Source organism: Eptatretus burgeri, chromosome 17 (genome assembly GCF_056783735.1).
Source record: "Eptatretus burgeri isolate ZD-2024b chromosome 17, Ebu_testis_v1, whole genome shotgun sequence".
Classification (NCBI taxonomy): domain Eukaryota; kingdom Metazoa; phylum Chordata; class Myxini; order Myxiniformes; family Myxinidae; genus Eptatretus; species Eptatretus burgeri.
Genome location: NC_140977.1, coordinates 60,888,097 through 60,902,125, shown reverse-complemented (window position 1 = coordinate 60,902,125; position 14,029 = coordinate 60,888,097). Strand labels below are relative to the sequence as shown.

The 14,029-nt window shown below is 44.8% G+C and overlaps 1 protein-coding gene across 10 annotated transcripts in view; it reads right to left on the bottom strand.

Annotated features, from left to right (window-relative positions):
• TRMT1 (tRNA methyltransferase 1) overlaps window positions 1–14,029 on the bottom strand; it is a 110,847-nt gene that overhangs the window by 61,432 nt on the left and 35,386 nt on the right. For all 10 annotated transcript variants that reach the window (XM_085861429.1, XM_085861426.1, XM_085861434.1 and 7 more), the window contains 2 exons: window positions 10,443–10,558; window positions 4,165–4,277 (listed from right to left, as the gene is read on the bottom strand). In XM_085861429.1, coding sequence (XP_085717555.1) covers window positions 4,165–4,277; window positions 10,443–10,558 — 229 coding nt within the window. The remainder of the gene's footprint in view (window positions 1–4,164; window positions 4,278–10,442; window positions 10,559–14,029) is intronic.

Here is a 14,029-nt window from a genome sequence, read left to right as displayed (position 1 = left end):
TGCGATTTGTCCCAACCACATTTCCACAGGGCGCTCAAGGTCCGCCAACAACCCCCTTCTGGTAAAACTACCAAAATCACGAATCACTGCTCATCTTCACTCTTTCATTCCTCTTTTTTCCCGCCTTTGGAATAAACTTCCTCACTCTATTCTTTCCCATTCTTCCCTTCAGGCTTTCAAAACAGCTGTTCACCACCACCTCTTATCTTCCCCCATCCAAATCCTCGATCTTTTCTACCCCCGATAATCCACCCAAGCCCACTTCCTTCAATTCTCCTGCTTTCCTTCCTGAAAGTCCCTTTAATGTCCATCTTCCCCTCGCCATGTTCCCCGTCCCATCCCCATCCCTCTCCCTTCCACAGTTCACCTGTGTCTGTTCCCCAATGTTTTGTCCCTTCCACTCCCGCCCCTCTTGTCTCATGCCTCCTTGCTGTGAGTTGTGTGTTAGCTCTCATACGAGCCTCGACCAAGGTATTAAAAAAAAAAAAAAAAAAAAAAAAAAAAATTAAGTCAGGTGAGGTCAGGTATGGGAGCATGCGCTGCAGCAGTGCGTCGCTGCATCCAATTTCCGCCAGTACTCCAGGGTCCTCCAGCTGGCCATCCCCAAGGTAGATGCCTGGCCCATCCCCATCCCCTTGAGATGCTGATCAACGTGCTGCAACCACCAGGCACGTGGTCAGCCCATTGGCCTTCGCCGCTCACACGGCTCCCTCGCTGAGAGAATCTGGTGAGCAGGATCAGTGTCATGAAAACGAGCCACATTTCATTACAGCGGCAGCTGACGCTCACAGACTATGCAGGTAACAAATCTCATTTTAGTCTCTCTCAGCAACCGTTCATTGGACACAAAGTCCGACCAGTGATGGCAAAGGATTCGCCGAAGAGACCTGGTATCAAAGGAATTAAGTCTCCGTCTCAGATCCCTGGTCAGAGTCCAAGTCTCACATCCAAAGAGCAAGACTGAAAGCACCAAGGACCTGAAGACTTGGACTTTCGTCCTCCCACATAAGTACCGGCAGCGCCACACCAGATGGTCCAGTGAATCCAACACTCTCCAGGCCCGACGCAGATGTCTGTTGACCTTTGGCTCACAGCCAGCAGAGACATGAATATCACTGTCAAGGTAAGTAAATCTCTCTGTGACCTCAACATCCTCACCACAAATAGGTACAGAAAGGATAGCAGCGTCCAAGATGTCATTGAAAGCCTGGATCTTAGTTTTGACTCAGGGAACCCATAATCCCAGCGGCTCAGACTCCTCATTCATCACCTCGAGGGCCCCCCAAAAAGGATGTCTGAAGTCTCCGCAAAGATCACTGCATAATCTGCGAACTCAAGGTCAGAGATCTTGACATTCCCAAATGATACACCGCAGCTTGATCTCTCCGTCATCCTCCCGTGAATCCAGTCCATATAAGTGCTGAAAAGTGTGGGGGCCAGTACACACCTCTGACAAACTCCAGTAACAACTGGAAATAAGTCAGAGATGGTATCACCACATCTCACAGCACTCTTCGTACCAGAGTATCATTCAGACATCAGATTGAGTTTTGGTGGCACCCCACGAAGACCAAGAATCCTCCAGAGGACATCCCGATTCACTGAATCAAATGCTTTACAGAGATCAACATAGGCTGCAAGCAACCCCTGCCGAAACTCTCGTCTGCGTTTGGCGAGGACGCAAAGAGCAAGGATACAGGCAATCATTGACTTCTTTGGTGTAACGCCTAACTGCCTTGGACACTGGAGCTCAAGCAGATGGTGGCGAACCCAATCAAGAATTATCCAAGCAAAGACCTTGCCCGGCACTGAGAGCAGCGTCACCCCTCGGTGGTTGTTGCAGTCTTTGCGATCACCCTTCCCGTTTCAGAGAAGGACAACAAGGTCCCTCTTCCAGTCAGTTAGAATGATGCCTGTGTTCCCGGCAGAACACAGAACTGCATGCAATGACATGAGTGCAGCATTTCCACCAGCTTTGAGAAATTCAGCATGGATGCCACAGATCGCAGGAGCTTTACCCCATTTCAACCGGTTCATCGCAGCCTATGATTCCACAAATGAAGGTGGATCACAGTTGATTGGAGGGTCAGCAATAGGGAGAGTAACACCACTGACATCAAACTCGACAGCTGTGGGATCAGCCTGGCACAGCCGCTCAATGTAATCGGCCCAGCGGGCCTTCACTTTGGACTCCTCTATCAGAGCCCACCACCCTCTGCTCTAACTGCATACTGCAGTACACCGAGGGGTGGGCAACGAGGAATGCGATGCACAAATTCCCCTGTAAGCAGAACGAAAATCGCTTGACCACAGGTGATGCTCTGTCCCCTCACAGATTACTCACACATAGGCCTCCTTGTCCACCTCTGGTGCACATTCAGTTTTACGCCTCAGCTCCCTGAACAGCTCAGCTCTGACATTCAGCCTGGCCCTGCGAATCTGGTCAATGGTATCCAGTGTCCCTTGAGAGACAAAATTCTTCTTCACCCTTTGGTGAGTTCCAAGACATCTTCCAGCAACATCAAGGGTGGTGGTCTTGAAGGCACTCCACAACTCTTCAGGATCCCCCAGCCTAAGCTGGGATGATACCATTCTCCTGGATTTAAGCTGCAACTTCAGAGTTGCTACAATAAGCCTGTGGTCAGTATTGAGGAACTGAGCACTCCGGTAGACCCTGCAGTTCTGGATCATCCTCCAGCAACCATCAACGAGGACATGGTCAATCTCCTTTGCCACACCAACAGCATTGTAATACCAGGTCCAGCAATGAGCCTGTGGTTGCTAAAATCATGAACCAGCCACCCTAAGTCCATGACTTCTTGCAAAGTAAAGGAACTTGGTGCTCTTGTCGTTCATAGTTCCAGACTCACGGGAACTAACACGTCTCATAACCATCTCAATCAGATCCAGTCGATGCAATGAAATCCCCCAAGAGTAGAAGAGTATCTCGCCTGTGGCACTGATCCACCACAGACTCAAGCGTGGCTTCGAATGCGTCCTTCACGGTGAGATCACTCGCCTCTCTCGGAGCATATGCAGAGTCCAGAGAAATGACACCCCAAGGAGTGACGAATCCTTCATCTCATAATACACTCGTTGACCGGTGTTACCTCAATTATCATTGGAGTCAGCTTATTGGACACAGCTACAGCAACTCCTTGGGAATGGTAACCATCAGAGCGACCAGACCAGTCGTTGGTGTAATCACCCGCCGCAATCCGGTCTCCTAATCTCAGAGAGTGATGCAATACTGATGTCCAAATGCTTGAGCTCAGATGATGATAACAGACAGGTGATCATCCTCTCTTTGGGAGAGTACATTCCAGGCACCCACCCGAAGGGACCACCTCAGGTTAACCCACAGAGACCGCCGTCTGGTGAACGATACCTCAGCACTGCCCCGACACACCCTACCGCAATCTTACCCGGGAATGTTATCTCGTGGTTTCTCTCCTATCATCAAAAATTGGGGGTCCCAAAGGGTTTGCCCCAATCCCGTCATCTGGTGAGCTGCCCTGCGAAGAGAAGCTGCACAGGAGGTACTCCCATGGAGTGGGTTTTGAATTATCAGCAGCCTTATTGTGTTAATAAATGATCGTAAACTAATTATATTTGTGAAGCATCTTAAATATGCATCGAAGTTGCAGTTCTGGGTGGAGTCAGGGCGGCTGTCCAACAAATCGGTGGGAAGGATCATTACACACACACACACACACACACACACACACACACACACACACACACACACACACACACACACACACACACACACACACACACACACACACACACACACACACACACACACACACACACACGCACACACACACGAACAAGGATGTTATTACATAACGTAATAATAATAATAACGATAAGGTTAAGAATAAGAATAAGATGAAGAATAAGAAAAATAGAACTGATCTTTTATGCACCTGCACTACCCATCGTAAATCTAACGGAGGAAAGTTAAGTCGTAAGCTGCAGATAAGCAAATGTTAGCTATCAGGTTTGCAAAAAGATAACAATGTTTGATCCAAATTTAGAGGGGGGAAAAAAAAACAAAAAAACAATGACACAAGAGTAAGTTAAAATTGAGAAATAAAAAATGAGGAAGAAAACGTAACAATAAATCAACAAGTGTTATGGTGAAAGAAAATGATTTACCATTTCATGGCAAAACTTGGCTTTTAGTGACATTGCACCATACTTTGAATAGCAGGTTTCTGAAGCATTTCCAGCCAAAACTGCCATGTCAGTGCAAGTCACGCATAACAATCCTAAAATGCATGAAACAAAACAAACAAGTTATTTCTGACCGACGATTCGGTTTCATCAACGTGCATACTGTATACATTCACAGTGCAGCGCATGCTGGAGCAGCATTGCTAGACCCCATTTCAGGTTTGTGCAATTGTTAGTTTTGCAACAGATGTGTCATAACCAAAATGAGATTGACCCGTGACGGCTTTGTGTGACGAGGCTTTCCTCATAAGGACACAAGCTTCTTTGTGATATTGTATACAGAACAAGGAGTTCAGTATTAACAACAATGAGAAATACCCATATATTTACGTGTTTATTTTAATAGTGGGAAGCAAGTGATATTTTTATTCTCACAAAACACTTTCTTGTTACCACAGAATCATCTCAAACATTGTGAATTAGTGAAAGGTCGGTGTTATCGCAAAATTACACATGTAATTTTGATTACACATGTCTTTAGTTATCAACGTGTCTGACAAATATCAAGTTTCTTACACTATTGGCTCTGTTTCAGGAATTCAAGTAAAGGCATGAGTGAACAAGGCAATCGTCGGAGCATAGCGTTTTAGAAAAGAAGACTATTTATTAATACTATGTCGTTTGTTGTTGTTAAATATGTTAAAATTTGTTAATAATACTATGTCGAGAATGCATGCATGGTGACATTTTTGGATGAGCATACCAAATAAACAAACAAATAAATAAAGTGTCTTGCTGAGATTAATGTTGGAATGTGAAACGAGAGCGATTGCCAATATCTACTGAAAGAATTCCACAAGAACACAACAGAAACACAATGTTCCACACACGTACGAGAAGCACGAGGAACATGTCAAGTTATAACCACTGGAACCTGAACAAAGAGACCCTGGGAATTCACGTGCAAATCAAGTCACCCATAAAATCTAAAGAATACACTCGGTAAAACGATACACACCTTACCACGTAATACCGAGGTAAAAGTGGATACTCCTCACCGGGTAAGACCGAGGTAAAAGGGGATACACCTTAACACGTAATACCGAGGTAAAAGGGGAAACACCTTTCCGAGTAATACTGAGGTAAAACGACACACAACTTACCACGCAATACCGAGGTAAAAAGAGGCTACACCTTGCCGCATAATACAGAGGTAAAAGAGGACACAACTTCCCACATAATCCTGAGGTTGTCATTAGTTATTAACAATCCTGTGAGGGAAAAGGACTGATTTCAGGACTTTCCCCTCACAGGATTTCTTAAGACTTTTTATACGTCAGAGAGGACACCTTCCTAGGTTTGATGCAAGTGAGAGAGTGAGAGAGTGAGAGAGTGAGAGAGTGAGAGAGTGAGAGAGTGAGAGAGTGAGAGAGTGAGAGAGTGAGAGAGTGAGAGAGTGAGAGAGTGAGAGAGAGTGAGAGAGTGAGAGAGTGAGAGAGTGAGAGAGTGAGAGAGTGAGAGAGTGAGAGAGTGAGAGAGTGAGAGAGTGAGAGAGTGAGAGAGTGAGAGAGTGAGAGAGTGAGAGAGTGAGAGAGTGAGAGAGTGAGAGAGAGAGTGAGAGAGAGAGAGAGAGAGGGAGAGAGAGAGAGTGAGAGAGTGAGAGAGTGAGTGAGAGAGTGAGGGATTGAGAGAGTGAGAGAGTGAGTGAGAGAGTGAGAGAGTGAGAGAGTGAGAGAGTGAGAGAGTGAGAGAGTGAGAGAGTGAGAGAGTGAGAGAGTGAGAGAGTGAGAGTGAGAGAGTGAGAGAGTGAGAGAGTGAGAGAGTGAGAGAGTGAGAGAGTGAGAGAGTGAGAGAGTGAGAGAGTGAGAGAGTGAGAGAGTGAGAGAGTGAGAGAGTGAGAGAGTGAGAGAGTGAGAGAGTGAGAGAGTGAGAGAGAGAGAGACAGAGATCGAGAGAGAGTGAGAGAGTGAGAGAGTGAGAGAGTGAGAGAGTGAGAGAGTGAGAGAGTGAGAGAGTGAGAGAGTGAGAGAGAGTGAGTGAGAGAGTGAGAAAGTGAGTGAGTGAGAGAGTGAGTGGGTGGGTGAGTGAGAGAGTGGGGGAGTGAGTGAGGGGGGGGGTGAGAGAGTGAGAGAGTGAGAGAGTGAGTGAGAGAGTGAGAGAGTGAGTGAGAGAGTGAGAGAGTGTGAGAGTGTGAGAGTGTGAGAGTGTGAGAGTGTGAGAGTGTGAGAGTGTGAGAGTGTGAGAGTGTGAGAGTGTGAGAGTGTGAGAGTGTGAGAGTGTGAGAGTGTGAGAGTGTGAGAGTGTGAGAGTGTGAGAGTGTGAGAGTGTGAGAGTGTGAGAGAGTGAGAGAGTGAGAGAGTGAGAGAGTGAGAGAGTGAGAGAGTGAGAGAGTGAGAGAGAGAGAGAGAGAGAGAGAGAGAGAGAGAGAGAGAGAGAGAGAGAGAGAGAGAGAGAGAGAGAGAGAGAGAGAGCTTTTATTGCAATTTGTTCAAGGTCATAGTACATAATGCCTGCACTAATGGAATCATCATATCAGGATGAGTTAAAGTTACAAACAACAACTACCACATTTGTTCACATTTTCCAGATTTGGCTGCACACTTGAAGTGCATATGAAGGGAATTTGTTGATATATATATATATATATATATATATATATATATATATATATATATATATATATATATATATATATATATATATATATATATATATATATATATATATATATATATATATATATATATATATATATATATATATATATCTATATGTTTATGTATATCTATATGTATATGTATATAGATATATATGTATATATATATGTATGTATATATGTATATATATATATATATGTATATATATGTATGTATATATATCCGGGCGTAGTGGCGTGCGCCTGTAATCCGGCGACTCGGAGGCTTGGGTTGGAGGATCGCTTGAGGACGGGGGCTCTGCACTGGGCAGGGTGTAAAGCAGCCCGGAATCATGGCGAAACCCAAATCCTGATCCCTGTGTCGTAAGAGGCGACCAGGGTTGCGTCAGGAAGGGCATCCGGCGTAAAACCTGTGCCAAATCAGTATGCGGATCATAACGGATGATCCGCTGTGGCGACCCCTAACGGGAGCAGCCGAAAGATGAACAACATATATATATATATATATATATATATATATATATATATATATATATATATATATATATATATATATATATATATATATATCATGCACAGCAGTTGTCCGAATGATGCATTTCGGAATGAGTGGAAACAGGTACCGGAAGACAGTGGTGCATCGTGCTTGTTGGAAGAGACATGTCACGACATTCTGCTGATTTGTTGTAATTAAACCTGCCTGGAGTCTACGATTGAGTCATTTTATACAAACACGATAACATGATAGTCATTTTGGAATGGTGAGACGCATAATTATTAAAGCATGGTGGGTGGACATGATCGGTCAGGTAAGCCCAATAGCTGCATCACACACTTCACATGGTGGCTGGAACCTACATGTGTGCAGTTGTCCAAAACTGTTTTGCTCGTCAGTGCTCAGTATACACTTAAACAGAGAGATAAAACTTTAAGGGGAACCCAAATGCTAATTATTTTTTTCTGAAAACCATTCAGAATCATTAATCACGGTCTGATTTGAAGGGGGAAAAAAAAATTGAATTTCTTTTCCCAATCAACAGTGTCGAAAAAGCCCGAGAGTGTCGATTTTTGATTTTGCCAGTGACATCACACATTGAAGCCATATTGATCTGAACAGCAGCTTTACATAGAGAAACAGTGCATGTCAAGCTCCGATTCAGATACCGATTCCACCGTCATTAGCGACTCCGAAGGTTCTTACAATGTTGAAACTGATCAGTGGGATTGTAAAGGAATGGTTGGTGACAAAATTAGTGTTGGAAATGCTTTCGGAGGAATTATGGAGCCGAATCGTTTTGAGCCTTGTGCAAGCGATTCAGAGGAAAGAAGTGTTCATGAAGATGAAAATGCTGGTCACATGATCACGTCAGCTTGGTCGGGTTTGATTTTCCGTTCAATTGATATTTGTAAGGGAGGGATTTTATATTAGTTGATAAATCAGTTTATTGATTACTCGACAAGAAATACACATCATCGCTCGACAGCATGTGCACCGCCCAGCGCACTCGGACACGGTGGACAAAATGGGTGACGAATGTTTTGTCCCACCGTCACAAGCTGACCAGGTGTCTTGTATGTTACAGGATTGTCCTGTTTCGTACTTTCCTCAGACACCATTTGTATCTGTACCGTGTCCCACCATCATGTCCGTGAGGTGTTGAAGTCCCTCCTCAGTGGATGGGGGTATTGGTATTCTGGTGGTGGTGGTATTGTGAGGGTGATGGCGGATTGTGGGGGGGATGGTGGAGTGGGGGGACCCTGAAAGTTTTCACGTCCTTGGTCAAATCCTCTTGGAGGAGTACACGATACATACATACATACATACATACATACATACATTCTCTCCACAATAAATAGATGGTGGTTCACTTGACTTGTAGAAATTTGTATTGATAACTGATAATTAATTTTCAGGTGCTCTTGTGGTAATTGCTGGGCAATGGCAACAGGTGTATGATTCACTGCTCAAATCATCCGTGTATATGTACTGGTAGTGAGGGACAGATGGTAGTTTTGAGCGACGGCCATTTCTTCCACTTAATCGTGGGTATGGAATCCTCTCTCAATTGTGATGGATAACCACAAGATATCGCCATCTCTGTTGTTTCATAACAGCGTTCTGTAAAATGTTCCGAACACAAAAGTGAACATTTTGTATCCCTGATCCACACTCAGGTATTTTGGGCAAACCTCGTCCTATTTCTGTCAAACTTCGAATGTTTCAGCCATTGATTTGCATGAAACATCTTGGTTTGTATTACTATACAAGCACCAAGGATGCATCAACTCGGCATACTTGTGGGAAAAAAAATCGAGGAAAATAAATAAATAAATGACCCGTATCTTGCCAAAAGGTGACCACGTGTGACTTCTTTAAGGTCACACTGAGGTGAACAGAGCTGCTATCCACCAGGAGCGACTCCTTGAGGAATATCTGCCTACGAGAGATTCCGATGAGAATCGTTCTACAGAGTAACCATGAAAAATATGCTTTTGCCTCATAACGTCACCAAATGACATCATAATGTCTCAAGCTTGACATATCTAGAAAGCACTCATCGAGGTGTTCAATTTGAGGTCCTACACGATATGGTTCCTAAAACTTGAAAATTTAACCTTGGGGTCAAATATGTTTGACCTGAGGTGCTAACCATGAAGGTCAAGGCCAATCGCCACCAAAAATTAATCAGCAGAGCGTCAGACCATGAACTATATTCCCATGAAGTTTGAAGACGATCCGATCAAAATTACTCAAAAAATAAGGGTTTCGTCGACTCCCCTGATTTGCGACAAAGTGACCTTGACCTTTGACCTTGACCTTCAAAATTTTATGCGCTGAAAGGGACCTCCTATAGGCCTCTGATATGCGAAGTTACAAAATTGTCCAATGATAACTGTGCTCTGCAGAGTGATTTATACGTGATTACAGACCAAAAAAAAAAAACATGAAGGTCAAGGCCAATCGCCACCAAAAATTAATCAACAGCGCCAGACCATGAACTATATTCCCATGAAGTTTGAAGACGATCCGATCAAAATTACTCAAAAAATAAGGGTTTCGTCGACTCCCCTGATTTGCGACAAAGTGACCTTGACCTTTGACCTTGACCTTCAAAATTTTGTGCACTGAAAGGGACCTCTATAGGCCTCTGATATGAGAAGTTACAAAAATTTCCCATGATAACTGTGCTCTGCAGAATTTTTTATACGTGATTGCAGACAAACAAACAAACAAACTAAAAAAATAAAAAATAAAATAAAAAACATACAAGCTGACTAACATATCTTGCAAAAACTTCGTTTTGGCAAGATAAAAAACAAATAAATATAGAATTCGCCGTTTGAGTTGCATCATACCACGATGTAAACCGGAAACAGTACGGATCTGATGGTCTACTTCCAGGTGCGACATCACAGCTAATCGGAAGCAGAAAAATTCGACTTTTAATCGCAAATTTACCAACTTTATAATTCTGAAATCGGAAAAAGGCGCATCATAACTATTTTGTGGGGTATCAACGGATAGATTAGCGTCGAGGTGGTCTGAGCATTTGGGTTCCCCTTTCAAGATTTATATTTTTGTTCAAAACATCAAAAACCTCACCTCCATCTTTCACCGCTTGCACAGCAGCATCCAAAAACTGAACAGGACTTCCATATGGATCGAGATCAATGACATCAAACTGTTTTTTGTTGCATTTGTGTTGATGCATCAACATGCTGAAAAACAAAAGATTTTACCAAGTGAAGTTCACTGCATGTCAGTGGCAAGTGCCAGATATGTTCAAGCCGATAAACCTAATATTTCATTACTTTGCCGAAACAGACTTGGGTTAATGATTCATATTTCTTCCCTTCCCCCTCATATGAGACACACACACAAACAGTCCCTGGTTTCTGAACACAATGTGTTCTTGAAAATGTGTTCGTAAGCTGGAAGTTCATAAGCCAGAACAATAAATCCCCTTTAAGTACAGGTCATAACTGATGAATTGGTTCTTGAACAGAAATTAAAACCTTCTTCTTCTTTTTTTTTCCACATAAAAACATTATTAAATGTACATTTGCAATCACAAATTAAAAAACAAGAGAAAATGGACCAGATGTGTGGTGTAAGGGATGACCATGGATAACATGCTAGTTGGATGGGTTTATGGTGAAGCAGATCAGGCTGATAAGGAACCCATGGAGCGAATGGTGCGCGAAATGGCACAAGTGTTGGGGAAAAGCCTGCGTGAATGTGATAGGTAAGTAACCCTTGAGGTCCGATTTGCTGCGCTGTGTATCCGGCATGGTATGTTCAAAACAGCAGTGTTGAAATGAATGGAACAACCATTTGAAAGACCAAAATCCAATCCAAATCCATTGGGACCACACTCTGTGCAGAGCGTTGTTGCTGCCTAAGCAGTCTCCTGGGCTATTTGGCACAATCCTAGATGGGTCGCCACTCTGACGCAGGATACTCAAATGACTCAATTATCCCAGTAAGCTGGTACTCATTTTGCTGACCTCAGAAAGATGACAGGTTGAATCAACCTCACCTGGTATTAATTCAACAGCCGAGTGGGATTTGAAATCAGGACACTAGGATCCGAAGCCTGCCACCCTAATGATAAAGCCAACACCAGGCATAAAGACCAAAACATGATAATAAAGTACAATGTTCGAATGAACAGATGTTCAGAAGCTCGGCGTTCAAAAGCAGGGGACTACCTGGATACATATATATATATATATATATATATATATATATATATATATATATATATATATATATATATATTGTTGCGGCCCGGGGTCGGGTGAGAAGACCACGAGGTGGGGGAAGCCATCTCGGCTCCCACCAGACTCCCTGGAATTGTTGGCCGTCGCACACAGATAATTCCGTGATGCGGTGGGTCGCTTAACCGACCGTGTACGCCAATAACTCAACCACGTGACTTGGGGTCCTCCGTCTAGTTAATCTGGTGACCTAAAAATAACGTGATTTAATTACCGGGGAACACGCCTATGGTACGCCTTGTCTGAACCGGATCATTCTACCGGACCGGATCAATTTACCGGATCGGATGCAGCCAAGCGACACTGCCAAGGAGGTACCGGCCTAAAGGAACGGATCATTGGGAATAAAGTCCCGGCTAAGCTTGGATTCTGACCATGCTGGATCAATGAAGGAAAAGACAAAAACGAGCAGGGAACATTCCTAATAGCAATTTATTAACAATGGGCGAGGAAAGGAATGTGGTACGATCAAGATTTATTGGGGTGTGTTGTGCAAAGTTATTGGAGAGAGGTGTGGTGCAGCAATAATCAAGCAACTTAAAAAAGCGGACACAGAGCAGACCTAACCTGAAAATAATAATAACGAACTTCTGCAGGCTTACTTACATAGACCTGTGCCAGGACACACTCACACGCACACACACAGACAGACAGACAGAAAACTCGATGATGATGGATTGAAGCAAGACAGGAGGGGAGTTGAGGCTACGGTCTCTCGGTGCATTTGTATAATTGATACGCAGTCCCCGAAAGTGCCACCATTGGGGGGAGTGCTCCGTGGCACGGTACCCCCCCCCAGCAGACAGATGGCGCGTCGTCCCTCGCTTTGGGCAGCTCGCCTCGAGACAATGGGCGTGAAGGAGGGGCTTGAGTTGGAAGGACCCTAGGATCAGCGTCAGCATCGTGTGGGCGGAGAAGAAGAGTTGGAGCCCAGCGATGAGGACAGAAAGCGGAGTCGAAGTCCAGTTTGAGCGGAAGGCGAGGCAGGGCAGCAGAGAGAGAAATAAGGACCTGCTCGGACCTTTATTGACCCCGCCACGCGGGGTGAGGGGCCACCCCGAAACCCGGTGACATCATCCGAATCGGGCGCTCTGATTGGCCCCAACCCCCTGCGCGTCCCGGCCATAATGGCCGGAAACTGCAACATTCCATTTCCGGCAAGATGACCCTACGCCGCAAAGATGTCCCCCGTTCCGACCTCACGACATGATACGAATCGCCCACACCGAACTCCACGCCATGAATTGCCTTGCAAGAACCCCCAGGCCGTGCCTTGATGACCGGCCGAAGGCAGCGTCTGTCTCGCACGCCCGCTCAGGCACCCCCGACCAGTGCTGGCCAACTCCGTGTGCGCTGACATGGCCCAAGCTGTACAACATGCCCCCGCCCAATCACAGCTTTGCTGCAGTGTGACCACTCCTCATTTTCATAAATGCCAAGGTGAGCCAATGAAAAAAGCCAAGAATTCACAAGGTTTCGGAAAAGCAATGATAATAGAAAACCGATACGCCAAGAAAACCTCCAGAAAACCAAGACACCAAGGTGAACAATGAATAGCCAAGATCTTGTGAAAAAAGCCAAGGAGTTGTCACACTGCTTCGCTGGCCATAGAGGCGAGAAGGTAATATGTTATGGCAAACCCATGCACAGACAGTAAGATGTGTCCATTTGTGCTCATCTCTGTACGATAACAAAGTGTCGCGAGCTGCGCACGGATCTGCCTTTGAGAGCACGTTCCGTACAACATCTTCCGTTCCGATCCGCCACTATGCATGTGGCCAGCGCTCACCAGATTCTGCTATCGTATGCGTGGGACGAAACCCGATCGATATAATTAGTCCAGAAATAGGTTGAAAGGAACGCGCTGCTTGCACCTTGCACACTCGAATCCCGTGCAACGTGGCTTGGGGTTGCCTTTCTATTATCAGCCTCGGTACGCATTCCGTGCAGTGTGGGTGTCATGCTGGGTCTGTTTCCTGGGTTGTGGAAAACACCATCGGGTGGAAATTTCCGCTGTGAGTGCGTTTAGCAGGCTGTGTTTTGGATGGAGGGTTGTGGGTGTAGTGCCTACTTGGCCTTTGCTGAGGACCCATCTCACAGCGCAAGGTGCACGTGGCTCAGATTTACCTCAGGAATAATCAGAAAAGAAGAGTAGAAATGACGTTGGAAATTAAATGAAGAAGAAATGATGTGAGCAAACCGAGCTAGGAGATCATTGCAACGCACACCCGTTGTCCCCTAGACAAAATTGAAGGGACTATCGACACGTATATTAATGGAATAACTGTCTTGGGACCACTATCTGTTGGATGCATGCGGTTCCGACAACCGCAACTATATATATATTGTTACGGCTGTGGAAATTCGCAAACCACCATTCAGGGCCCGTAGGTGAGATATCTCTAAGTA